Here is a 25,609-nt window from a genome sequence, read left to right on the forward strand (position 1 = left end):
CACGGTCAGGTACCATTCCTGGGATTACGTGCATGCCGTTCCAGTTTGGAACCGAGATCACACATCATCTACACCGCACACGAGTTAACTCTTGATTATCTGTGGGCGGTTTAACCGTGCTTTCGAAAAATAAGTAAATTTTATACGGGCGTTTGCTAATTATCAGCTACTGATCGTCACTCATCTAGGGTCAGCGTTAATGTGAATACAAACATGTCCGCACGTAAACAGATTACTTTAACAATAACAGATGGCACACCTGTCTTCACACAAATAATATTTTAATAAACAAAATATACGGTTTCATTGTCCAATTTGTATTTTTTGCATTATCTGTGCTCTTGATTTATGCAGTTCATCCCTTTGCACCCCATAACCTCATATTATGCTTACTGGTGAACTTTAGCAAGTCTGGCCTAAGTACAAAACTTTAATGATGCTGGATGAATAACAGACATTCGCCAGTCCAATTTTGGTTAATTTAGCTCAAACAAAGCATTGCAAAATCGTTAGTAACGGAACAAAAGATAGCGTGAAAACCAGGAGCTGCAAAAATGTATTTAGGCGGACCCAGAACTTGCCTCTATCAGAATCTGACATGTCCGAGCGCAGCGTGGGCGACTTCAAGGTCCCGGAGCTCGACGACGCCGAAGGGGACGTCAGGTTGGATCTCTCGCTCTTTTGCCCATCCTTCGACTTGCCCTCTTTTTCCTTGCCGAAATCTCGCTCCTGCCGACCCTCCGAGCCGCCAGTAGGCGGCGTGGAAGTCGGCGGCGGCAGCTGTTTTGACTTCTCCTCCTTGCCGAAGGAGGCCTTGTCGTCCTTTTTCGCCTTGTCGCGATCCTTGTCCCGGTCGGACGACTTTGCCGTGCGCTCCTTGGGCTCCCCCCTGCTGCTGCTTCCACGCTCGTCACGGCCCGAGCGCTCGTCACGAGACGTGCGCTCCTTGCTGCTGCTGCTGCCACCTCCGCCTCCGGCCTTGCCCTCTGGAGTTCCAGCTTCCCTGTCCCACCGCTCCTTGTCTTTTGTCATCGACGGGTCCTCTTTGTCCTTACTGCTTTTGCTACTGAAAAACAGCGGGTGGTCCGTCAATGTTGAGCATGTGTAAAACGACGCAGCTGCAACAGTTCACAAGCATCAGCGAATACAATGGCCAACGACTTCTTCTCAAGTCTCAGTCGCTTTGTTTGCTTTAGTATCGGCATTAATGTGAGCGTCTTTTTAAGCATTTTTTGAATTTAGGATAGAATCACATGCAGCATAATCTTAAGAGACAAAACAAACTCCCGGGATCCCATTAAGCAAAGGCCTTCAAATTAAAACTCACCTGGTGGAGTTGCTCCCATTTCCTGCTGCCTTCCCAGCCATAGAGCTGCTACTTTTCCCCATGGGTTTCCCACCACTGGACAGCTTGTCCTTGGATTTCTCTGCAAGTGGTGAGTACAAACATACAATTATTATAAAACATGCAATGCACCTTGACATGCAGTCAATATTTAAAACATCTATTACACGCTTCTTGTGTTTACAAGCAATTAGCGATGCTGCCCCTTCTTCCTCTCGGCCATAACAAGGGTGTCACCTCAATTGTCGAAATGGCCTATATGGGCTTCTTTTATTTGTTTTATGAACTCTAAAAGTGTAGTGAAATTAATACACAGCAAATACTTTCCATCGCAGGGGTTATGTTCTTGAAAATAGCCAAAATCACCACATCGGTGATCCGCAAACTCCAAGACACATGGGAAAACTAGGGCTAGGTTCACGGTTCATAATACACCTCCTTTTTTATGTTACCCTACATTCAAACAGGAAGTATTCTGAATTCAAGTGTTAAAACTTGTATGGCAAATGTATCAAATTAAAATAATGAATGTAGTGTACAATACTGTAGTGTAAAATACTCCACTGTTCACTACAGGAAGAAAAATCACACGGCTGAACCTCACTGCCTCACTGGAGGCTGGAAACACCGTGACCTGGAACCCACAATGGGCCACTTGGAAAACTCGATGGAGACAAGATGGTGTGCGTGTTCTTCTGCGGTAGCATCATCGCGAGCAAAGCAGTTACGACGCATACAGGAATCTCGCGGTCAACCGTGAATGGTTGAGCCACAGAGGTTTGATCGATGAACTGTGCGCCTCAATAAATTAGGCATGAAATCGCTAAATCACAATAGTTAAACTCGCAAGAGAAAATGGTTTGCCGGAATGGTTTTTTGGTGTAGTCATTGGTAACAGGACTGAGACCATCAACTCGCTACACTTGAGAATCCCGGTTTAATCACTGACCGCCACCTGGATTCAGAGACAGGACCTCAGCGGTGCCAACTCAAACCGTCCTGACCCGAGTCACCCGGTCACCTCCCAAACATTTCTTAAAATCCACCAATGTTGGGCGACTCTGCAGGGGGGCGGGCTCACCTCCATCGCCCTGGCTGTTGTCGTCCGCGCGGCCGCCCGTGGTCATGTTGTGCGCGGTGCCGTGGCCCTCGTTCGTCTGCCCGTTGGCCTGCGCGGGGCTGGTGGACGAGCTGTGCGTGGTCGGCGTGGAGGAGGGGGTGCCCGCCGCCTTGGGCGGCTCCTTGTGGTGGAAGTCGTTCTCGGGCACCATGGCCACCTTCTTGCTTTTCAGCTGCCCCGAGTAGCTGCCAATCACGTCACGCCAAGTTTAGAGCCGGGGGAGTGGTGGCGGGCGGGGGTGAGAGGGAAAGGTGCGGTTCGGGTTAGGCGTGCGGGTGCGCAGAAGTGTGGCTAACCGAGAGGAGGTGAAGTATGTGGAGGCTCTGCTAACCGAAAAGGCCGACCACCAAATAATCAGGACTTCACCACTAATGCCTTATGGATGGCAAATGAAAATCTATCAACTACAATGACACCGTCATTCAATGACAGGGCGAGTTGTCCTGTTAGTTGTGAACATGTTTTTTTTTTGCTAACGCTTAAGACAAAATACTTAAAAGAGCACTGAAGAACCGACTAGTCGTGATTATATACCATTCATCCTTGTGATCCCAAACCACTGCCATATAAAAACAATTATGTGCCAAGATTTTCACAAGCAATGTTTTCACAACTTGGCTAGTCATAAACTAATTGGGTCAGGTTTACGATTATATGGATCATTTAATATTGTGGATGTACAATATCCTCTAGATGAATCACAATGTTATGTTTTATGCCTTATGTTTTCAGAATACGTATAATGGCCACTGTTTAAATTTTTAGTCACTGCAATACATTATCAAATTAGTAGATGCCAACGATGATGACTGTGTAGTTTTGGTTTGTAAACCAAAGGAATATTTTTTTCCCACGAGCCATCTTGTCTTTTGGCCGACCAAGGTCACCGTTACCCCATGGCGAGAGCGTAGAGGTCGGGCCGTTTCTCCTTCTCATCCTGGCAAATCTTCTGCACGCGACGCTCCAGTGCCTGGCCCAGGTTTAGCACTTTGGGGTAGAAGGGCAGGATCTTGGTGAGCACGATGAGGATGTTGCGGATGTGCGTGTACTCGCCCGTCTCCAGACAGTTCACCGATGCCTGTGGGGGAAATTCAACGACTGATTCCCATTTTCAACATTATTCACACGCACGAATCATTATGTAACTATTCATTGATTAGAACTGATCATTACAGAGGGAGTAAAATTTCACAATCCAGCATATCGTGCACTAGATTGCAGGAAGATAAGTCTAATGGACATTTTATAAAGGTAATGCAATGCATATACAATATCTCTAAAATAAAATTACGTGAAGGAAAACCACTGACAATTAAATCCCCCAGTGGTGTCCATTTTATCGACCCCAGAATGAAGAACAGTCGAGTCAAATCCTGGCCAAGATTGAAACTCGCAATATTCTGATTGCTAATCGCTTATTCTAACTATGTACCAATCTGGCCGGATAAGCACAGTTGGCTACGTACGGTATGAACGAAGTTCAACATACATACATACATATAGAAATAGCAAACTTGGTATTTCGCACTTTTGCACGATGCGAATGTTATATGGCCTCATGTTACTTCCTAAAATAATTCACGCAAAATTCCAATCATCGGTCAGGTAGCAGAGCACTTGCGCCGTTGTTATTACACTACGATGTGAATCTGGCGACAGGGGTTCGATGCAATCGTGAGGTGGGCAAGGATCCATGGCACACTCAGGGGCCACGCAAAAGGGCAACACACGCCCACCTTTGTGAGCTTGTAGTGCCACTTGTAGACAACGTGGCGGAAGTTCTCGTAGTCCAGATGGTCCGCTTTGTTGGCGCCGTCCGAGCCCACGGCTCGCAGGATCGTAATGAACCCGGGGAAGCTCCCGCATTCCTGACGGAGAATAATGAAACAAACTTTACATTTGATTACATTCATGCTTCATCTCCAATTTTATATTTCAAATTGTCCCACGAGCAACACGTCTTGAGATAAAAATAAATATCCATTTGGAACCCCTTGCAGCGAGCAATACATCAGCTGATGTCAAATAATTTTTCAAGACAATAGATCACTCCTTATCCACTCGGGGAAAATCTCTCAGAGCTCTTTTGTATGCCTTTAATAAAGAGTGTTGTTGCATGTTAACTGGATTGTTTTACTATTAATGAAGTGAATTACCATGGCACACAGGTTAGTGCACTGGACTCGGTCAAGGCAGCAGAAAAGTGTAAAAATGTCTCGACCTTCCATGAGCACATTTCCAATAATCCGCCGTGACATACCACACTCCGTAGGGCAAAGCGTGGAGCATTACTAACCATTCCAAACCCAGACAAGCGAGTTAAAAGTACATGAAAAGGTAGGGGTGAACCCGGTTGACAGCGACTGGGGTGCTATTTCAAGCGGTGCAGACCTTTTCCCCTACGCTTTTGATGGATGTTTTTAATAACACAAAGCCCGCCCTGCGCTTCACCTTGTCGTAGATGGCGCGGTCGCGGTGCCAGCGCGTCACCGTGTCCAGCATGCTGCACAAGAAGCGCCCGTAGCGACTCGCCTCGTTCTCCGTGCAGCTCGCCACTGTGTAGATGATGTCCGAGAAGACCTGGCGCGACAAACGTAAAAGATTATTAGGCTTGCTTGTAGACGAGTGAAATGCCCCAACTTGGTCTCCACGCAAGCGACACACTTAGTGCAGAAAAAACATGAGGTTGCACAGATGGAGCCGCTGCACATTGGTTCACGCGCTGCACTGTGAACCTGGTGACCTGAGTTTGTTAGCCACAGTTAACATCAGTGGCGAGTGATATCTGAACACTGAGGTTCTTCCTTCGCCAACTATGACGGCCTGGTGACGGAGAGTAAAGTAAACCACACGATCAACACGTCATCGAGAGGCCTTCATCCAGCAGAGGATTGGTCAAGGGCTGCAACAATGCAAGTTTAATGCGTCCACTGGTGTGTAACGGTTCCGATTAAAATCGATTCTTACGCTCAAGACACATGCAGCAAATTGCACGTCTAAGAATATTCTTTAAAAGGTGAGAGAAATGTATCTCCATTTGAAGCAGTGCCTTCTGTGTTAACATGGGACATGTTTCGCAATCATCAGGTGTACAAAATATTCATTTTCTAATTGAAAGACGCCGAGCGGGTTTATCCGTTGTGCAGCGTGATTGGCACAAGTGCTCATGAAGAAGTACCCGGTCGTAGCACAGCAGCGTGGAGAAGTTGTTGGTCCTGAGCTGGTGCACGAGTTCCACAAACTTGGCGCAGTAGACTGCGTCGCTCGACGTGAAGATGCAGCGCGGGAAAACGCACAGCTGCAGGAACTTCGTGATGGTCTCATTCTTCGTTGACTCTGTAAAGCGGCAGGGAAAAAGTTTTGGGTGGGGAACAGTCAAAATCAAGAGAGAATTATAACACCATGAAGCAAATAGAGCTAAGCTCCTGAATTTTAATGAGCAGTCTCCCATGGTTAAATCATTGAGGTTTGAAGCCTCAAATACATAATGCACTGAAAAATGTAATATTAAATTAGGGTTTTCAATAACTCCAGCATGCAAAGAAAACTCTTAGCAGGGCATACAATAGGTGTGCCTCTCATAAGTTTGGGCCTATTGAATTGACTTCACAAGTGGTTCTGTGATGTCATCTTCCAGGAATATTAAATTGATACGAGGTGGTGCACAGGCTTCCTCTAAGAGTTTCTGCACGCAAATTTAATCTCATGGCATCATGTCCATAGCAGAAATACACTTTGTAAACAACACTTGAATATCTCAATAGACTTAAATGCTTTGTGTAATAGAGGCGCGTAAAGCTTTTAGCCAACAATATCTTGTCATTTCCTGACAGTCTTGGCAAGGCCGAAGTCAAGAGCCTGGCATTTTGCGTGCGTGCCGTGTTGAGGGCAAGAGGAGCGTGTCGTACTTGCAAGGAACCAATTGTCCTTCTCCTGCCGTAGCCGAATCAGCACTCGATTCCCGTGCTCTTGTTGCTTCTTCTCCTCGTCGTTCAGCTTGTCCACGAGTGCCATGCACCGCTCCTTTTCCTTCTTCTTCTTGTTTGGAGGCTGCGGAGCCAAACGCAGGAAGCACCAGTCAGACGACAAAATAATTTGCTTGCTTTAATATCCAGGCAGCTCTTGTGTAGTCTCGCGGTCGGATTGCTTGCCAATAAAGTGAGTTATCGCAGGACATTGTCTGCAATAATGCAGAGAAAATTCAATGTGCACCACTGTCATTGTGTACATTTGTTATTACAAGCCTTAAAAACAAATTAAAAGCTGCTTGCAACCAACCAGCAAAATGTATACCCTGAATCACATCCCCTTTGCAATGGTTAATCTACATGAGGTCAATTAACCGAGCATAGTTTAAATGTTTTCAAGCAATTTGGGAATAATTTGAGACACTTATGAGAATTAGAAGCATTTACTTTCTCCAAAGAAACCTCCCTGGGTTATCAACTTTTTCAGTAGGTCCTGCTTTTGATCTTCAGCAAATGTCTTCCAAAAGCATGTTTTATTCTGTTGGAGTAAACTGGAGTACACCGCAAACATGAGATAACAAAGATCTACTTGGTGGCGCTATGGTAACTTGTGCCTCACACGAAGGACCTGGGTTTGACGCCTGACTCGGGCAAACTTACAATGTAACCGACAGTAGCCAAACACCCCAATGCTGAAAAATGATCTCCACATTACATCAATTACACGTAGAAACATCGTCACCCACTGATAAAACTTGTCAGGACCCTCCTGAAAGAGTGTTGAGACTCAGTGAGGCTTTCTTGGGCAAACACAAGCAAGATTATCAATAAAAAATAAACTGGTTCACCAGCCCAATGGTTGTACTTCCAACTCCTGCTTACCATGCAGTCCAGCGAGTTTGGGGCATACACCAAAATCCACCAAACCATTGGACTACCACTGACCCACACGACAAGATGAATTACGGTCTGGGGTCGTGGGTCCAACACCAGCCGCGGTAAAGAGGACCATACACTTTAAAAAGCTTAACATCAGCGATGAACGAGCACCATCCCCGTTGCGCCGCGAAAGCCACGCACCATGTCCTGCGTGTCGTCGATGGCGCGCAACTGTGCCCTGAGCTTGCCGACCTCGCGCTCGTAGCTCGCCGTGGGCACCGACAGGTCATACATGCTGAGCGTCCAGAAGGTGCCATAAAACTGTGGGCTGATGTCCTCCCAGACGCGCGTCGGGTGAAGCGCCGTCACCGCCTCCTGCACGGGGCTCATCACCGCCATGCTCGCCTGGATGTAACGCTGCGTCTTGTTCAGTTTGTTGCCTTTGTCGGCCTTCTTGAGCTCCTCATACTTGGACTGACGGGCGGACACAGGGCGAGGGATGCAAGTGAGCTAAAATAGACAATAGTGCCTGCGTGCCTGATGCAACGCTAATAGTGTTCTAGAACAGAAAAACGACTGAGATCTGGCACAGATATAGCCAAGTAATAAATATGAACAAAAAAAATCTGTATAATTTGGGTACTCAAAATTTACATCTCAGAGAAAATTTGGTTTTACTTCCTAGGGCAGCCTGACATTCTAAATTGCTTTAAGTCGCGTGGCAAACACTAATAATATGTAATATCATTATCCTTGGTGAACCAAACCATCTGCTAATGGGAGTGTGATCCTAAAACTTGCACAAAGCGAACAAAGCACATCACTTGCTTTTAGCATATTTATAAAATGACATTAGTATTGTGTATACATTATATTTTATCAAAACAAATTCACCAGGCAACTTGCAACAATCCACAGTTCTTAAATAAACTGGTTGTGAATATATTGCTTTTCTGAGCCGATTATTATCAGTGCTAGTAAACCTGTTATTATTCATTTGCAGTGCATTAGACATTATGCAACCAGCTATTTTGCAAAGGGATCTCCACAATGCAAGGAAAGTTTATCGTAAACATTGACTCTTACAAATGCCAATTATCCACGTACCAGAAGCTAAATAATCAATATTAATTGATGAATAAATGCAAAATTCCGCTATTATTGTATGTATTAATATTCCCGCCCTAGATGGCAACCAAGGGAGGTTCATGTGCCCGAGAGGATGTCTATCACGGAGATGGAAATAAAGGATTCACTCGCATGCAGGTGCTAGATTGGATTGTTGCATCGCTGTATTGTGAGAGATGCTAATAGCTTGGGGAAGCCTTCATCCAGCAGTGGACTGATCATGACTAAGGATGATGAAAGGACGGATAGAGGAATTTTCGAACACTCACCATGATCTGGTGTGCGTACATCGGCCGGCAAAGGAAAAAAGCGGCGTCGTGCGGCGCGTGAAACTGCAGGCACAGCATGTCGATGGGCGCCATGCGTCGAACGTAGTCCTCCGTGCTCATGTTGGATGCCAGGAATCCTCCAAACTGCACTAACGTGTCATGGCACTGCCGGGAAAAACAGAATCCGTGTCATGACGCACGTCTGTTTGCAGACCGTGGCTAGCAAATGTGTTAGCTGGGCCAGCATGGAAGTTACTAGCAGTTATGTGGTTGCTCAGAGGCACCTCAGACTGGTAATTTATTGCAACAGAGCAACATTAATAAAGTACATGCTCACAAACAAAGAGATCACTCAATAAATCAATCATCCAGCACTCAGAAGGCTCAAGTTGGTGGAAATATTTAAAGCCAAGAAATCCCAAGTCGAATTTTCATGTTTTGAATTATCAATAGTTTTACTTTAACCGGGCCATTCCCTTCGAACTAAATCAGATAAGAGGCATGACTGTAGTGTGTGCCAGATTATGGAGCTGCTCTGCTTCTTGCAGAGGTGGTTGCCCAACAGTCTCAAGACAAATTTTCAGGAGGATACTACAATGGGATGTGTGGTCAGTGTTTAAGGAGTTTAACACGTAGGCTTTCGCGACCAGTATTATTAATAAAAGGTTTTTGGGTTAGATGGCGTTATTATAAATGTGTCGCAACCCTCCACCACCCGACACGGCCGATTAGTCAAAAATGTTTCACATTTATGCCAATTAGTTACTTCTTCAGCCCACCGGTGTGTTTTAATTATGAAGTGTTTAAGGAGTGTGTTGGATGTGGGAGGAAACTAGTGTACCCAGGGAAAGCCTATGCAGATTGAGAGATGTCAAGGTATGTACAGACAGGTTAAAAAACACTTTTATTAGTATTCTTAGTTCTTTCGGTAAAGTCACGTTGAAGGGAAACAACAAAACAATAAAATATATAAATATATTATATTTATATAATAAATATATATTATTTTTATTTATTTTATATAATATATTTTATTGTTTTATATATATTTTATTATTTTGTTGTTTCCCTTCAACGTGACTTTACCGAAATAACTAAGAATATGAATTACTGCAGTCACGAAAGCTTTAAATCAAATTTAACACTTTTATTGTTATATGTATCGTCTGTTTTCATTTAAGCCTTCAGTCACTCAGCTATTAACATAACCGGTGCGTGCATTAAATGTGCGAATGGGTGGAGAATGTCACATTTTCCATGAATTATTAAAAAATTTTATGTGCTGGACCAAACACGGACGAATCAAGAGTTAACTGTAACAGCAGCATCAAATGTGTGTAAGTGGCAGTGAAATGTGTGCGGACCGCACTTGGTCGTAGAGCTTGCCGACGAGCTTGAGGTGCTTGGCGCCGCCCTCGTGGAAGACGACGCCATTGCGTTGCTGCGCCATGAGCAGGCAAAGCGGTAGCGCCAAGTCGTGGTCCAGCAGGGCGTCCTTGAGACGCTGCGACGATTTCTTCGTGTTCCTGATCTGCCCAAAGTAGCCACCCTGCAGGAGCACATACACACACGAGCCAAGCGCCACCGTGACTGTCACTGTATTTAATGTAGCTATAATTTCGCCATAATGAAAGAGTCATAACCTAGCAACATTTTCTTTACTGTATTTGATGTAATACTAAAAACAAGTGTTTATTAGAGATGCAACTATTTACTAGGGCCGTAACAAGGTCGACCGGTAGTGTGTTCGCCGCTTGCTACAGAGGCTCATGGTTTGAATATAGCGGTAGCCTGATTACTGCGTGTTTAATAACCACAATAATGTTACACTCCATCAGCTTCACTCACAGTGGACGTTAGAGATCAGCTGATGCAATTTGCGCTAGAAGGCCATTGCGTGCCAGGGCCAGGATCCAAATCTGCCTAATTCGAAAATTACCTGCAAATTACTCAATTTGGAATATGCATAGCAATCATCGCACCTACTGGCAGACTAATGCCCGAGGTTACTCTTGTAAATGAGACTTTCCTGATGTCTTGCATTCTCACCTGGTTAAACAAAATAAGCTCAAAACTTGATGACCGATGAATGCCTTCATTCTTCATTGAATATCCAATTAGCATACAGTGTATAATTTCCATGAATCAATTTCACACACAAGGTTCAAAAACAAGCACAGTGTATTGTGCAATTTGTCCTAATAATAACGTTCTCCCTGCTCACCTTGAGCCAAGGTCGAGGTGAATCTAGATTTATGATGTCAATCATCATTCATTGTCACCGCGTCACATGGGGGGGGGGGGGGGGCAACTGCACTGTTTCTCATTCTTTAGGACAGTATCTACAAATTTTTCTCCTACTTTCCAATAAACAGATACAAAAAAGATGTATTTTTAAGATAATTGATTTAACCGTAGATCTGGCCCAAAGGTGAAGTAGAATACAATAAAAATGCAGGACATTCAAATACAAGCTTTCGGCTAGTTTATGAAATTCACAGAAAGCACTGCCTTATCAATTTGCATCATTGCTAGTGATGGAAGCAAATAACCAATAAAAGGTTCGCAGCACATCAATCGGGCCGTATGTGCATAAAACAGCATTGTCAGTTAATGCTCTTAACAAACGTGGCTGAAACGCACGGCAGGAGACACAAGCGTTGAATCATTCATTATCCATCTCCTGGGGTTTAGATTAAAGCCCTCCGTGAATGATGGGGTTCGCGGCTGCCCCTCCTCACCTCGGCTCGGAGGAGCTCTCCCCCGGCCATCGCCTCCAGCTGCTCGTTGGTGATCTCCTCCGTGATCTCGATGCCAGCCATCTTCTGCACCACCTCCTTGAGTATCAGCAGGTCAAAACTGGGTGAAGTTAAAAAAAAAAGCTTGTATCAACAAAGCGGCCGCTATTTTCCACAAAGTGACATCACAGCGCTTGTTCCAGGCTAAGTAACAAGTAGAGACCACGTAAAGTTTCAAAGGTTTGCTGGCAGGTCATAAGACAGACCCAGGTGTTGTGGGTAAACTGACTGAGATGAATAGATGCACCACCTGTGCTTCCCACTCCCACCAAACTTGCATCACAAAAATGTTGACCAACGCTCACGCGCCATTTTTTTTACTTCACGCATTAAATACGTATCTTAACATGTATGTTAAGTTGAATATTTAAACTGGATTGGCAATGGTTTTAAAGGCTACAAGCAGCAGCTTGAATATTTAAGTAGAACATTTGTATACACTAGTTTTACTCCCAATTAAATAACACATTTTTTCTCAACAATTAAAAACAAAAATATCACAAGTTGTCTTCCACTACATGTAAAGTAGCTTAAGTTCTGATTGCAATTAAAATTCCCACTGGATTGCATTGCAATGTAAGTGATAAAATACAAGCAGCGGTGTACAAACACCATGATTTGATTGAGGCTGTGGGCTTGGTATCAATATCTCCATGATAAATATCTACATCAGTCGCACCATAAGGATGCTTACCTCTTCCCAGCCTTGAGCTGGTTGGCCACGTACTGCAGGAGGCCAGTGAGCTCTATTGGGTACTTGCGAAAAACAGCTCCACAAAAGCTTGCGAGACCTGTAAAACAACCCACACAGGTTCCTGATCACCCTTGCACCAAGCTGGTGGAGCTGCATAACACACGGTAATGTGAGTGGGCAAAGCTCCAGTTGAGAAGTCGTGTTTTGGTAGCGACACTCATAAGAGTGATGATGATGGATGAGAGTTGGGTACATAGCACTTGCAAAGAGTAAGCAAACGTAAACAAAAAAGCCCAGTACCACAAAATTATTGATATTGATTGAGTGTTAATTGGTGTAGGTTTATTAAAGATAAGGATGATTGGGTAAAGAAACAAACAATAAAAACAAGCTGGCAAGTCAGATCATTATAACAATCTATCTTGTTCAGGGACTTGATTAGATGAAGAAATATGCACGCGGAAACACTAACGTACACGTCATGCGTACGAGCTTACTTCCCTACATAATCATGTATACTGCGTTATGGGTTTGTTTCTCATCTCATGTGAAAAAGCTTTTTTGAAACGGATTTGCAGCAATCATGCTCACACTTTACAAATCTCCGTAATGCTATTGGCAAGCTGTGACGTCATTTTGTATATACCGCACGTAGCAAACCCTGCTAATCGGAGTGTCTGGTTTAAGGGTTACATTTAAATGGAAACACCTCAAGTGTTATTGAAAATGTATGTGCTTTCAAGGGCCATTGATCGAATGCCACTGATTTTATATATATGTATAGTTTTAAGGCACCGTTGTTGACAAGTGTGTTGAGTTTATTGTGAATTGAGCACAACTATAATTCAATCCGCATTCTATTTTATTGAGCATAACAAAACGTAGTCAATCACCTCTTGAGAATGAGGGACCCTGGAAGACTAAAATAGGTTGGTTATTTGGCGATGGTTGACCTATTTTCTATACATACTGTTCGGCAAATATAAAACGACGGGTCATTAGATTCCAACACTGGCTAACGGATGAGTGTAATGTAAACTCTACAAGTTAGAATGATGGGCTACATAGTTGATCACAGTGTGCTGTGAATCCCTCCTGCAGATTCTTACTTTGAAGCCAAAGGGAGATGGTGGTGTCATCGTGCTTCATCTTCTCCTTGTCTGGATTCGCGAGCGCTTCTATGATACAGTCTGTGGCATTCAGTCAAGGAAAACATCCTCCCCCCCTCCTAAACACTGAACCTGTCCAGCAACAATGTAGCTAAAATCATGTTTCTTTCGAGGTCACAACATCAAAAAATAAACAAGGGTCAACAACGCTGGTAAAAATAATTATTATCATCATCATCCATGATTAATCAATGATCAATCCACTGCTGGTTGAAGTACTCATACCAACGTGCCTACAGACATTTCTTAATAAATGGGTATAAGCTGCTAAGACGCAGAATGGAAAACATTGCTGGTAAAACGAGCGTGAGAAATAAATGTAATTAATTTAAGTAATGTGTTTAATAATGTCTGCATTAAATATGAATGATGCCACATTTTTTTTTATCAATTGTGCACAAGTTTACTCTGTACAAATGAGTTTGCATTCAAAGTAAAAGTGCCAAGACTGCAGGAGGATTCGACTTTAGTCATGAAAAACACTATGGGCAAAAAGGATACAGGCAAGCACATCATACGAGAGGGAGGTGAGGTACTTGAGCGAGTCCACCACTGGGTTGATCAAGTTGTCGTATTTCTGGATTTGGGATAAGATCTGTAAAAAATAAACGAAACAGTGGTGTTAGACAGGGCATGCAAACATATTTTACGTGTCAAAAAGCTACAGGGAATTGAGGGGTTAATTGTATGGTATAAGAACCTGCACCAACATTCAATAAGTTGACATGTTTACGCGCTTTGATCGTTTTAAAACATAGCAAACATGTAACTCCAATTTACATTGAGACCTCCTTTTCCACTAGCAAGATATAGTAATAGGTTTTTACCCTTTTATCTGGCACCAAAACTGACACCTTTATACAAGGGATCATGCTTGCAATAACCACAACACAAGCAGTCAAAATGCAAACAAAAAGAGACAACTCTGATGATATGCACTGTCCTTGAAATTGATTGGTCCACACCCGAGACGGCTTTTCTTAGAGCCTAGTCTCCACTGATGTTGGACCAGATGACACCAAAAGGCCTTTTGGACAGTGCATATCATTATCAGAGTTCTCTTTTTGTTTGCATTTTGACTGCTTGTGTTGTGGTTATTGCAAACATGATCCATTGTATAAAGGTGTCAGTTTTGGTGCCAGATAAAAGGGTAAAAACTATTACTATGTAACGCCAATGTTTCACTCATAGTAAATGCACATTTAAAGCTGTACATCAAAGTAGCCATTGCAATAAAAAAATATACAATTATAGGATGCAAGCTGGACTGTAAAATGAGCGCAATCATTTTCTACAGAAAATGAGTTCAATCATGGCAGCACTTACTGCCGGCCTCGCCGTACATTTCAAGCGAAAAGGAACCTGTGCCTTGTCAAGACTGAATGCTCCATGTTCAGCCAGACATTTCCCGTGACCCCATTCAGACAGAGCAAATGAAGTATAACGCAATTGTGAGCAAGGTCAGCAGAGGTGCCCTGTCCTCATATTTCTCGATTTTAACCACTCGTGGATGAATCCCACAACGCTCACTCGTCGATTGCCTGGGCGTGCAGGGACAAATTACACTGGCCGAGTGGACGGACAAAGTCTACACACAGCAGGGGCCGTGGACGCAAATTGCCCGTTACACGCTGCCTGTCGAGCACCGGGACAGCAAAACGTGCATCAAAACAATGGCGCAGCATTTTATGTGGCCTCCGAATGGATAAAGGCCGAGTCACACGGGTGCATTCTGCACCCGGAACGCGAGCACTAACATTAGGTGGACAGAAACAATGACACACAAGCTTATCCAATGGTGTGTCAGAATTGTACTGCTTTCAGGACTAGTCTTGACAGAGAATAGGTTTTGTCGTGCAAAGTGTTGAAGATTTTCCAGACATTTATATTTTTAGCATTAATTTTTTCCTAAATTAAATCATGTGGAAATAATAAAATGCACAACAAGCCATTTAAAGCGGTTTAAATTGGTATAGTATTCCTAAAATTCTGAATAAATAATAAAATAATCGCATGCCACCAATTATGTACATATGTTGAACTTCTTGCCCACCGTATGTAACCAACCATGCTAATTGCGTGGCGATGCGGAGGAAGGACAACAATTAAAATGTTGTCAGATAAACTTACATAGTCGAAGAGAATGGTGGGGTTGCTGTGACTCAGTTTCCCAATCTGCCTGCCCGAAGGCTTCACATTTTCCTTGGTCAAACGTCTGCAATGAAATGTAGATCAGGGGAAATCATAATCAGCACTGTCGTCAAAAATCACACGAACAAAAAACGCACAAGAGAAAACAGATTTACAAAAATTATATAAACCATTGATGCAAGGAGAATTTCAGAAGCATATACAAATAACAACAAGAATAGCATCGACTGACACTGCTCAATATTGTCCACTCACTTCATGAGGTACTTCGACCTGTCGACGGTCTGCACTTTGATCCTGACGAGCTGTGTGTGGCTCGCATATGTTTCGTTCTTCCACTGGCCATAAAGCCGATACCTTGGGAGAAACAGCAGAGGAGGGGAAATGGCGAAAGGGTGACACATCTTCAAACTGTGGCACCAAAATCACCAACCCAAATTATCGGCAAACCTCCAAACATGTACTAAAGGTTGCACACATCGAGTCACCAAACTCACACCATGTGCTCATGCTTTGGGACCGAGTAATTAAGTTATTTTAATTAAAAAACGTAATTTCTTCACGTATAAATTCAGTGCCGGCAGACAAGTTGCTAGGTTGACGGGCTGCATTCTCCCAAAACAACAACTGCTATGCCCAAAGGCCAAATCTCGGTTGCACTTACTCTTTAAAAATTAAAATTACAGAAATTGCAAACATTCTTCAATTTGACACCAGTAAGCAGTGTGCAACTCGGGGCTATCAAAAGAATGCTGATAAATAAAAGCCAGACGGATGACCAAATGCCATGGTTGAAAATTATGAATTTCAGTTTTGGGACATTTCAATATTACAGAAAAAAATGTAAATACACTTCCATACTTCCACAAAAATAAATGCACTGGCGAAACTTCAAAAGCAGCTGCAGGGAATATCACACGGCACAAGTTAAATCCAATAAGCATGATCCCTTTAAAATCAGGCACATTAATTTAATGGACAGCAAATGTTCGTCTGGTAATTGAGAACAATTATTACTTACGTGTCAGGGAGAGCTCTACTTATCCAAAATTCACAGGTTCCGCGTACAGACCATTGTAATACCCCTAATGTTCCTGGGAAAATTGGCTATTCTATGCAATTTTCAGATTTTATATATTTTTTTCCATTTTCTTTGAAAAAAAAAATAATAAAAAAAGATAGCAGGCAGGAAGTACAAATATCAAACCCTCAAATACGAGTCTATAATAGTCCACACACAAAGACAAACACAGCATTTTTGTGCCACCTACCATATGCATATATGCCTTCTGATGCATTTTTACCAAAACAGCAGTAAAGGAATATTAATCCTTGACTTTCTCTTATCATATTCATATTCAATTTCAAGGATAACATACGATTCAACTGCTCGGACTGAAACAGTTCTAGAACTAATAAAATAGTTTTTTTCCCATATATTCATAATATAAACCAATCATCTTGGTGGTATATTATATATTCGGAATTTCCATACTCTTCTACCATTATCACCATGTTATTAAAACAAAATAAATGTACCAGCAAAATAATTTGATGCAAAAGAAACCACTTTTCCCTTCTCCATTTCCAGAACTAAGTTAAGAAAATAGTGTTTAAATATTCTTGAAAATCTCAAAATGTTTTGCTTACCATCGCAAGGTAAAAGCTTGCTAAAAGCAACTCCATTTTGTGTAATTTAACAAGAAGCAATTACGCTCGACGATTAGGGAAATCACTTAATGGTGTGAGCGATAGGGTAAGAGGGTGCCCCAGACGAACCTGTACTGGTAGGGAAAGCAGCGCACCAGGCCCCACAGCTCCTCAGAGATGCACGCATTGCACTCCATGAGGGACAGGGAAGGCAGCAGTACTTGGTCCGTGATACTTAGGAAACAACTCAGCAGAGTTTCCTGAAACAAGACGATTTAACAAAAATACTGATATTGTGCTATTCATAGAATACAACACTCGAAATTACCTTAGAAGAAAAACACATCATATCATACTAAACTATAAACCATGCCGCATTCAAGCATGTACCGCTTTAATTTTAAGCCTTACCATTCATGTCTACACTTGATAGATGTGTAGGACGTTGGAATGCCAATTGTAATTAAAATATATTCTGCACATTTGATTAACATTCCAAGCTTAAAAATTGGAGACTGCAGTCTATAAACATCATATTTATCAAACTTCACGTAGTAAAAAAAGGTAGTGCTTGGTCATGTATGAATGCTATTTCATGCTCACCCATTTTTCTTTATCGCTTGATTTTGATGCATCCGCTGAATACTACAGATAAAAAGACATCCAAATTGAACTCAAAGTATGAAATACAACTCTTAATAAATCTTTGCATGCCATATAAAATGTTTTAATCTTTGCTGAGCAACACACTCGAAATATTCAAACATTTATATGCACCCAGTGGATAACAAAACAACTCAATGCATATGACCCAATTCTGGACTTTAATGCATACCTTAAATATTTTAACTGCTATACATAGCAGAATGAATTTATGAATTTAAAATTTCTGTGCAGATGGGATGAAAGACATGAACAATAAAGGACACGCCAATCACTTCAATTAAATAAAATTGAACAGTGACAGCAAAAAGGAATGCGAGTTCATTGATGGAAATCGACTATTCTCTGGATATAAACATTGAATCACACGTACAAGAATTTATAATTTACGATTTATGCAAATTATATCAACATTTTTGTGTAAAGGTGTAAACAACTCAAGAGCAACAAATGTGATGCAATATAAGACAATGAGAAAAAATTACAATCTTAAAATGATCTTGACTGCAAAACGTGACAATTGGACCTAAAGGGGAATGTCAATTGTTGTCTCGTAATTGTTGCCAAAGTCCTTCTAAACAAGGGGCGCAAGTCACACCTACACAATAAAAACATGAAGCATTCAGTCATGCAATAAAAATGTAAACATCCCATCAGTTCCTTGCAAAGAATGTGAAGGCAGTGTATGTTCTCCTGGCATTAAAACGTGCGTAGCGGGCGTTTTCGCTTTGTGCGTTCTGCTACTGGACAAGGTGGGGGGGGGGGGGGAGACTCTGCACCTCCTTCATGAACGCCATGCCGAGGCGTACAATCTTGGCGAAGAGCACGGGGTCGTGGCTGAGGTGCGGCCCGACGTAGGTGAGCATCTGGAAAATGTCGCGCCGCATGTCCCAGAAAGAGCGCACCAGCGGCAGCGCCCGCGGATTCTGCAGCGGCGGGAACGGCCGTCCCTTGGCTCCACGCGGTAGTCCCGACCTGAAAGAAGCGTTGAACATTAAACGCGTTATTTAACTTTCAAGTACATAGCGGTCTCAGCCCCATCGCAAATTACTGTTCATGAAGGTCATGAAATAAAATTTGATTATTTTTTTTTTTACCAAACGTGGCAAAATTACAGATCTGTTAAGTAGAAATGTTCTGTTTCGACTGCCATGTGGTAAACATCTCTCGACTGCATGGCATGTGACAAAGTGCAGTGGGGTTCTCGGGTGGTTAAGAGTTCACTTGAAGTAATTTTATAATTATTTCTGCGATTTCTTCCACAGGCTGTTCTCTAACATAGGGTGATGCACTGCTCTGTAAGAGTTTAGAATAAACTATCTTAATCTATGACGTGAAGCCGAGAGCACAATTTGAATAAACTTAACAAGGATAAAAACATTGGGGAATAAGTAAACACTGTATAGATTAGTTCCACAGGGAAGTGGTAGAACTGATGAGACAAAGGAATATAATTAAGATTTTTAAGAAATAATAGTGATGAAAAAAGCACAAGTTAATGTCTGAAAAAAATGCTTTACGTCAGCGAAGTCATGGGCTCGGACAGCAATTTGTAATGTGTGTGGAGCAAAAGGCCCAAACATAAGGTAACAAACATTACATAAACTTACATCTGATAAATGTGTGCACAGTGGAATACCCCAAGGTTTTTTCAATGTAACCCAAATACAGCCTGTCCAGCTTTAAAGAAAACTGTAAAAAGATGAAAACGCTTTTATCTTGTCGATATTTAACTAGATGCTACATCCTCCGCTGCCAGAACATGTTTGAAGCTTGTTAATGAGAAAATGTACTTAAACATTCTGGTCAGGCACACTTGAATTGCACTGTAGAGATGTTAGAGCACTGAAGATGTAGTAAAATGTGCAATATCACGTCAAAAAGCCAGATGCTGTGATTTCAAAGTCTTTTTCTCGCGAACAAAGTTTCAAACTTGCGTCTGATCATCCAGGACAATATTGGTTGTATCTACAAAGGCTATATCATTTTAGGTTGGGTCTTTCTTCAGGTGGATGTTGCAGTGAACACACCTCCTATACAAAGGCTCTATGGTAGAGTGTATAAGCAGGCACAGTGCTGCAGCTATGGGCTTCTGGGATGAGGTGTAGAAGGGTGGCAGGCGGTCCATGATGCACTGGGAGTGCTGCCAGTCGCCAACCCTCAGCAAGGCCTCCAACAGGCCCAACTTCTGGTTGTCTGCCAACTGAAACAAAAAAAGCACGAAACCTATGCACTGGTGGATCATAGCCTCCCCTAACCGTGCAGGTCCGTGGGGTTATTTGGTAATACTTCAACATATGTGGTGTCAGTGCAGGTTGGTAAAGGTGGAGAACAATGATATGGGGAGCCTAGAAGTAAAGCACAACAATCCATTTTGCTGCACTATCGTCTGGTCCCCACCATTTCACCCCATAGTCCTAGACTACCTCGATTTGCATGGTCACCCATATAAGCACTTTACAGACTCGACCTTTCTGAGCTTCTGAGCTCTGATGAGAGGGGGCGCCATTCCAGGTGATTTGGTCACATACCGCACATTTTTTTGTACCGACAAAAATGCATCGAGTGTCCCGTATTCACACGCAAACATGCGAGCATGATCAAGAGAAAGCAGAAAGATTCACAAATAAAAGTACCTTTTCTTTCGGCTCATCCTCCTTGTCCTTTTCCTTCTCCTTCTCCTCAGGCTTGTCGGTGGGAAGCACGACCATGTTCATCTTGCGGAAGAGTTGCCGGACTTCGGCGAACTCCCGCTTGTGCTGCTCAACCATCTCGCTGTCCACGGGCAGGAGCTGCGTGAAAAAGTTTTGGAGCGAGAAGCAAAATTAACCGTGAGCACAGGGCTATAAAGGATGGGGCATAGAGCAGAAGCGGGTGAATGTTAGCAGGCACTTACGTGCACATAGAGGTCATCCAAGTCGATCAGCTCACTCTGCAGCAGCAGGGCTGCCACACGGTACAGAGACTGTGGCGTCTCTCCATTTGGTTCCTAATGAGAAAACAAAAACACAAAGCCTTTTTTAAAAACAAGTAAATATAAGTTATGACGGTCTCCCCATGCTGTTAGTCATAGGGGTTGCATGACCATACTTCACCATGCTGCTCTGTGAATAATGGGTCGGGGGGGGGAGGTCAAGACTGGTTCCAATGTCACTTGCCACTGCTGTTAGAAAATAAGGCCAGGAATGTCTAGTCAGAAAACTGTGCTCATTCCACAACCAAACTTTAAACCCTGGCATCGGCACAAAACGTCTGCCAACAGCCAAGCATTGACAACAATTACAAATAACAGAATAAATCATGCAAGTTACAGTTGAGTTGGTGAGTAATTAAGAGAACTGAGGCCTTTACACCAACCTGGTAAAAGTGGAACTTGAACCCAAGGACGTGGCAGAGTGTCTGTGGCTCGCACGTGTTCATGTATGACTCCAGCAGGGGAAGATAAAATTCTTGCGCGTACTCAGGCCGGCATTCGAATGCCTCAAGTACAAGATCCAGCACGCGATTGGGGTCCAGGTTAAAGCAGCCTGGAATGTCACCGCCAAGACGCAGTTGATACAGTCGACAAACCCATGTTAAGAAGGCCTGAATAGATTTTGAAATGAAATTGTATTACGGCACTATGTTTGATATAAAGACTATTTAGTAAAAATGGACTCCGACGCTCATTATAAATACATAGAAGCATATAAGCATAAAAAGGCAGATGGGATAGTACAAACAATACAGACTATACAATCTAGATATTAAAAGACAAAAAACCCCAAACAGAATTTAGCCCAAACCATGAGAATGAATAGAATTCTGGGGTAAATTTTGACATGAAAAAACAAGCTTTATAAAAACACGCTTAGGGTTACACAGATTATTAAAATATACACAGCTATCAAGCAGATACCAATTATAAAGGTCTCACCAATAAGGGACTTGATGCTCTCCAGCATAATGTCACTCGTGATGATCCCAGACAAGTCCTGACACAGCTCAGTGAACAGTTTCCCATATCCCTCATTCTCTTCTCGCAGGAGGTTGAACTTCTGTTGCTTGTAACTGTAAGCGAGCGAGAAAAGCAAGCTTACAACCCAAGTGCCTTTATGTTTCAAAGCAGCTACGTCAAAAGGACTGCCATGTCCTTGAAGAGTAATGTCAGCATGACGGCATCACTGAAGTGTCAGAATGGAAGATCAAGTGTGTAAAAAAAAACGCACGTATATTTGTTGAATCGCAGCAAATATTGCACTATATTTAGGGACATATGACTGTCATAACCGCTCTAATGGGGAAATTAACGTGCTAGTTTGCATCATGCACCGGATTATACATCACATAACTTTTGAAATGGGGCCAGGCCACAATGAAGTTATAAAGTGAAGTTGTAGTGCAGCTCAGATGGTGGGGGACTTACAAGAGTTTGGTTTTGATCTTCACAGATTTTTGGTTGAACTGGGAGGCCTGTTTGATTAGACCCAAAGTCTCCAGTGTCTCTGGGTCCAGGCGCTCTTTCAACACCACCTCGGATACCAGAGGCTGAGAGACACAACATAAGTGTAAACAACAATGAAGATGTATCTAAAAAAAGGAATGTGTTATGAATAGCACAATGACAAAACCTTTAACTGGGAGCTGTTCTATGAATCTATTTTAAAAACTGCAATTTCAGCTGAATATAAAATTCCTTAAAACAAATCTGTATGTGTGCCTAAGTATACACAAGTGCCTAATTGAAAAATGTATTAACAGTTAATAGCTGATCTTTATCAAATCCAGGTGGCCATCTAGACAACGTATTGCAAGCAGCAGCAAAGGAGGCAGTAGCCAGTAATCTATGGACTATACCACAAACAATATTGAACAGGGCACATTGGAATGTCACAGCTTAAGTATCGTACGTTTAATATCAATGTTTGTACTGCAGGTGGTCTGAAGCAAAACCAACGTCACTTCACAACAGCGTATGCTCTTTCTTTTAAAAATATTTTTCAAAATTGTATCCTGGTTATGCTATTCTCATCATGTATGTTGAACCTCTTCTGTCATAGGCGACTGCTTGAGCAGAGTAACAATTTGTTTTAGAGGACGGCCCATGGAAGTGGCTATCACAGAGCTACGAGTAAGAAGGTTCAATGTCACGTTGCTACGTGGGAAGAAGCTTGTGTGCATGTTTGGTCATGTGTTGCTGCTGGGCACTCACAGTGCATGCCTGGACGAGTTGTACAAATCGCTCACGCTGAGCCTTCTCCTCAAGGCAGCTCGTCTCAATATCTGTTGGACGTCAAAGAGAGAATAATATTTCCCAAAATTCAAACAACTGCAGACATGAGTTGTCATGTAGAAAAAAAAAATCAGTGCAGAATCTGTAAAAGAATGGGTCAACATACCAAGAATGCAGAACACATCCGCAAGTACGGATGGCAAGTCATTCCTCAAGTCCTGTTGGTGTAAAAGTATAACACACAAAATCAGAATGGAAATGCATAATATACGTTATTTATTTTAAAACTTCTAAAAAATGTACATGCTGTGTGGGTGGTATGATACTGCAGGTCACAATAACGCATAAAAAGTAACTTACCAGCACCTCACTGAGTACTCCCATGGCATGGTCCAGTTTTAAAGTACTTTTAATGACGTTAGAGACCAGCTCGTATAGGGCACGGCGGATGTCTGTGAAATATCAAGAAAAAAATTACGCTCAAGTAATTCAGTCAAGAGAAGATAAGGCTTTGTCCGAAATACAATTACTGTAATTATACAAACTATATTGAGAGAATATCGGTCTGTGACCCATCATAGATTGCAGAAGGCTCACAAGGGGTTCCACTAGCTACTCTTTACTCAAACGACAGCTGGGCACATATCTCTCTGAAACAGTTATGTTTGTATCTTTCATGTTTTCATTGATAAAATCCTTTGTGAAGGTTGTGAACCAAAGACCCAGCGTCAAATTACTGCTTCAGACGACACTGCGTGCAAAAGTACACTTCGCATAAGAGGCACCTCCTCACGTAACAAACACGGAACATATATTTAAGGGACATTCGGGTCACAGACTACAGTTATTACGCACGAGGCCGATAAATGAAAGTCCGTAATGGGTTCACGTGCCTTGAACCTGTCCATATCCTCAAGAAAATGCCACGCCAGAGTTGGACCCAATCATATTGGAATAGAAAAAAATATGAAAGATTGAGCACCTTTGACAGATGTGTCGCTTGCGTTCCCATCTTCCGAGAGGTTCCGGCACAGCTTCAAGCTGCAACGTAAGTGAAAAAGCACTCCATTGATCAAACGGGAAGGTTGCATTTGCAGCAACACAGTATAGTGTCAATGCATCCGGAAGTGCCCTTTCAAACCACTAACCGGGGACAATAGTTGACCCCCGTTGTGATTACCACTGCCTTACGGAATTACTGGTTGAAAACATCTAGTAATGGGTATCGTTTGCCTTAAGTGACATTGTCCTTATATATTACTCGTATTTCAATAATGCACCGTCAATAACGACTGTATAACGCATACCACAGCTTCCACGCCACTGGATACGAGTCGCACCGTTGCACGATACCTTAATTTAATTCCTTGCAACTATTTTTTGCAAAAAAAGTTAACCGTTTCGAAATAAATCGTTTCCGCCTAGTTTCACGGGTTTATTAAAACCCGCCTCACTAAATTGTTTTACTATGTTTCAGGTACAACGTTTAATTGTCGACAAGGGGGCATTACACATCTGCTACGTGTCAACACATCGAGGGCTGTGTAATAAGCGCTCGAGTACGAGTTCAGGGTAAAATGCTGGCGGTGGTAATGTCTTCTCCACTTCATGCAGGAATCTTCTTTCGATTCTGCGCTGCGTTCATTTTTCCCAACCAGGAGCGATAACTTAGTCATTTAGTGCAAGCCTGACACATTCCACAAGCATGTGCTTAGTTTTATAAAATGTAACAATGATTTTAGTAGCTGTACGTGTAAAGTCAGTGCACTTTCAATTCCCCTCTGTTTTCATTATTAATTTCATGGGACTATGAAACGTTTACAAAACTTTTTTTCTATTTTTACGTTACATGTTTGTGTCACAACTGCTTTTGTTTTTAATGCAAACTACCTTCCACTTTTTGTTTTAAATGTCAGTTTTAACATTTTCAATCGTCCACAAACTTGAAACCGTTTGGTAACTTTTCAATGTTATCCGTTTCCTACATTGATACATTTTACATAAACTGTTTATAGCGCCCCTCGCTTTGCGCATGAATAAACTATTTTAACAACACGAATTCTTCATCGTTATTGTCATTAATGCCGAGGCCTTGGCCACGCCTCAGCCTCTCGCTCGCCTAAGGCGCACACCACCCCGCCATTCGCCAGCCTCCTTTTATACACTCGGAATGCGCGGGTCCCCCCCCCCCAAAAAAAAACATTCTCCACGTACGGGGGGGGGGTGGCGAGGCTCGCCGCCCTCAAACTGTTGCGATTGCCGATTTAAAAGGAAACTCACAAGTCGGACCGCCCGCCTTTATCCCAGCTCCTACAAATGTCGGGAGTGCACAACGCCGCCGCCATCTTGAGCAACCCCCCCCCCACCACGACCGCCGTACCCGGATGTTAACCCGATGGGTCGTGACGTCGCTTCCGTTGGTTGACCTCGCGCAGCCGTGACGCGTCTGTTTTGGATGGCAACACCATATTTGAGCATAGCTCAGTTGCGTAGGGGGGTGGGGGTGTGTGGGGGAGAAACGTCATTTCCGTTGGACGAATTATTTTTCGGTGACAAAAAGGAC

At 42.8% G+C, this 25,609-nt stretch overlaps 1 protein-coding gene across 6 annotated transcripts in view; it reads right to left on the minus strand.

The window, feature by feature from the left end:
• THOC2 (THO complex subunit 2) overlaps positions 1–25,539 on the minus strand; it is a 32,455-nt gene extending 6,916 nt beyond the window's left edge. For 3 of the 6 annotated variants that reach the window (XM_032956489.1, XM_032956487.1, XM_076067785.1), the window contains exons 1-31: positions 25,427–25,539; positions 24,029–24,087; positions 23,407–23,498; positions 23,213–23,264; positions 23,026–23,096; positions 22,240–22,361; positions 21,751–21,884; positions 21,192–21,361; positions 20,731–20,823; positions 20,471–20,626; positions 19,865–20,037; positions 18,614–18,809; positions 17,775–17,816; positions 17,301–17,431; positions 15,777–15,878; positions 15,501–15,585; positions 13,872–13,965; positions 13,311–13,391; positions 12,202–12,298; positions 11,451–11,568; positions 10,079–10,258; positions 8,710–8,874; positions 7,514–7,786; positions 6,374–6,515; positions 5,644–5,801; positions 4,917–5,045; positions 4,202–4,333; positions 3,359–3,543; positions 2,427–2,650; positions 1,328–1,427; positions 582–1,066 (exon numbers count right to left, since the gene is read on the minus strand). In XM_032956489.1, the coding sequence (XP_032812380.1) occupies positions 582–1,066; positions 1,328–1,427; positions 2,427–2,650; positions 3,359–3,543; positions 4,202–4,333; positions 4,917–5,045; positions 5,644–5,801; positions 6,374–6,515; positions 7,514–7,786; positions 8,710–8,874; positions 10,079–10,258; positions 11,451–11,568; positions 12,202–12,298; positions 13,311–13,391; positions 13,872–13,965; positions 15,501–15,585; positions 15,777–15,878; positions 17,301–17,431; positions 17,775–17,816; positions 18,614–18,809; positions 19,865–20,037; positions 20,471–20,626; positions 20,731–20,823; positions 21,192–21,361; positions 21,751–21,884; positions 22,240–22,361; positions 23,026–23,096; positions 23,213–23,264; positions 23,407–23,498; positions 24,029–24,087; positions 25,427–25,524 (4,339 nt within the window). In that variant the 5' untranslated portion in view covers positions 25,525–25,539. Of the gene's footprint in view, positions 1–581; positions 1,067–1,327; positions 1,428–2,426; positions 2,651–3,358; positions 3,544–4,201; positions 4,334–4,916; positions 5,046–5,643; positions 5,802–6,373; positions 6,516–7,513; positions 7,787–8,709; positions 8,875–10,078; positions 10,259–11,450; positions 11,569–12,201; positions 12,299–13,310; positions 13,392–13,871; positions 13,966–15,500; positions 15,586–15,776; positions 15,879–17,300; positions 17,432–17,774; positions 17,817–18,613; positions 18,810–19,864; positions 20,038–20,470; positions 20,627–20,730; positions 20,824–21,191; positions 21,362–21,750; positions 21,885–22,239; positions 22,362–23,025; positions 23,097–23,212; positions 23,265–23,406; positions 23,499–24,028; positions 24,088–25,326 lie in introns of all 6 variants that reach the window. The other 3 variants (XM_076067786.1, XM_032956490.1, XM_032956488.1) reach the window with 2 other exon arrangements.
• Positions 25,540–25,609: the final 70 nt, after the last annotated feature.

Source organism: Petromyzon marinus, chromosome 18 (assembly GCF_048934315.1).
Source record: "Petromyzon marinus isolate PM22_M1 ecotype Great Lakes invasive population chromosome 18, UKy_Petmar_22M1.pri1.0, whole genome shotgun sequence".
Lineage (NCBI taxonomy): Eukaryota > Metazoa > Chordata > Hyperoartia > Petromyzontiformes > Petromyzontidae > Petromyzon > Petromyzon marinus.